Source organism: Aplysia californica, unplaced genomic scaffold, assembly GCF_000002075.1.
Source record: "Aplysia californica isolate F4 #8 unplaced genomic scaffold, AplCal3.0 scaffold00023, whole genome shotgun sequence".
Classification (NCBI taxonomy): domain Eukaryota; kingdom Metazoa; phylum Mollusca; class Gastropoda; order Aplysiida; family Aplysiidae; genus Aplysia; species Aplysia californica.
In genome coordinates, this window is record NW_004797293.1 from 1569422 (window position 1) to 1571172 (window position 1751).

Consider the following 1751-nt stretch of genomic DNA (forward strand, 5'->3'; position numbering starts at 1 on the left):
ATAAGGCTTTTGTCAGAATGAGCATATATGTGTATTGCTCTTAGAGTATGTATCTGTATATAACTCCAAAGGTCTAGTTTTTAAATTCCTGCATGTGGTTGAATAATGCATTTAATGTAAATGTACATTTTGTCAGCTTTACTTGTCCTTTCATATTGAATTTTAATGACAGTAATATTACATAATTAAAATTTTTGTATGTATACCTGCATGTGTTTTTACGGTCCTCTACAGCCAAGGAAAATTTCCCTCTGGGATAATAAAGTACTATCTTATCTTATCTTATCTCTTATTTTATTTTGCACATCGTATGAAATGACCAGTGTGATTATATAAAACATGAGAAAAGCTTTAAAAAGCGGGACAGATTCCACACTATAACCCGTACTGCTGACATGCTTCAAGCGCTAAAACAAATGACTAGTTGGAGGTATTGGAACATTCGTTAAATTCTTTAAAAGAAAATCCGAAAAGATTAGACAAACTGGCAAAAGTCAATGTTAACCCTTTTCAAACAACGAATTATCAGGATGAGGTCAAAAGCGGTAAAAGAAGGGCACCGGTGTAACGACGCTTGGTACAGAAAGAGTTAGGCAAAGAAGCCGCAAACAAAAGCTGTCAAGACAGCCAGTAAAGCTGCCATAAGTGCTGTCAGTCGCTGAAGACCAGGAGTTTCCTCTATAGAGAGCATGTCCTGGAATTCGATCTGATGTTCGGAGAGCTGGTTTTTATTTGCATCGTCTATGCCACATATCCAGTTGAGTGCACGGCGAGGAACCGAAGATTTGACTGAAAGAACAAGCAAAACAGAAGCATAACGTACATTGCTTTAAAAAACAAAAACAAAACAAAACAAAACAAACAAAACAAAACAACAACAACATACAGTCTCACAGAGTAAGCTTTATAGAACTAAGGAGGAAGCACATTGCTATGACAAATCAATAATAATATTAATTTTTAAATAATATGCAGACATTACGAAAGAACGACTTTTTTGTAAGGTCATAATGAGCGCGCGGGACACATTAAACATTTTCAGTTTGTAAGAAATTTTTAATTTTGCCCGGGTGGTAGTCGAAGCCTACTCTTATCGATTTTGGACCACCAAGGGATCTTTAACGAGGGCAACTTTCGCACGGGTCCTCCGAGATTTTTTGCCCTTGTCCGAACAGGCTAGGTGTAGATCTTTCCTACCATAAGATCAGGGGTGTGGCTGAAAGACAACAGTCAGAAGAAGCGAAGGAGTAGCAGTAGAAAGGCTGCAGAAAGAGTCAGGAGCCCAGAGAAAGGGGCAAATGAGATGAGGGAGTGGGGGAAGAGAGTGGAGACAAAAGCAGACACCAATACATTGCGAGAGAGCAGGAAAGGGTGTGAAAGGAGAAGAAAAAATTTTAGAGAAGAAAATTTTCCGTCGCTTCCCGGATTCGAACCCACGACCTATTGAATAAGAGGCAAACACTTTAACCTCTAGACCACGACCGCTCCCAAAGAATAACTTTTACAGACATAATGATAAAGTTCATTGCTGTTACAGAAAGAAAAACAATGCAAAGGGAGAATCTAGAAAAAATGAGTTTAACAGAAGTAATGAGAAGGTGCATCCATAAAAATAATATTTTAAAATAACAGAATATATAATCAAAACAAAAAACAAGAAGAAACAAAACAATTATTGTTGTGCTGACTCCACGAAAATTCAAACATGGCGACGCTGAAAAGAAATATTAAAAGATTAAACTAAAGTAAAA

The 1751-nt window shown here is 37.1% G+C and overlaps 1 protein-coding gene across 1 annotated transcript in view; it reads right to left on the reverse strand.

Moving 5' to 3' along the window:
- Positions 1–257: 257 nt before the first annotated feature.
- Positions 258–1751, reverse strand: part of LOC101846859 (sodium/glucose cotransporter 5) — a gene marked incomplete in the record, with an annotated part of 25742 nt that continues 24248 nt past the window's right edge. The window contains 1 exon segment of the mRNA XM_035972530.1: positions 258–789. Coding sequence (XP_035828423.1) covers positions 590–789 — 200 coding nt within the window.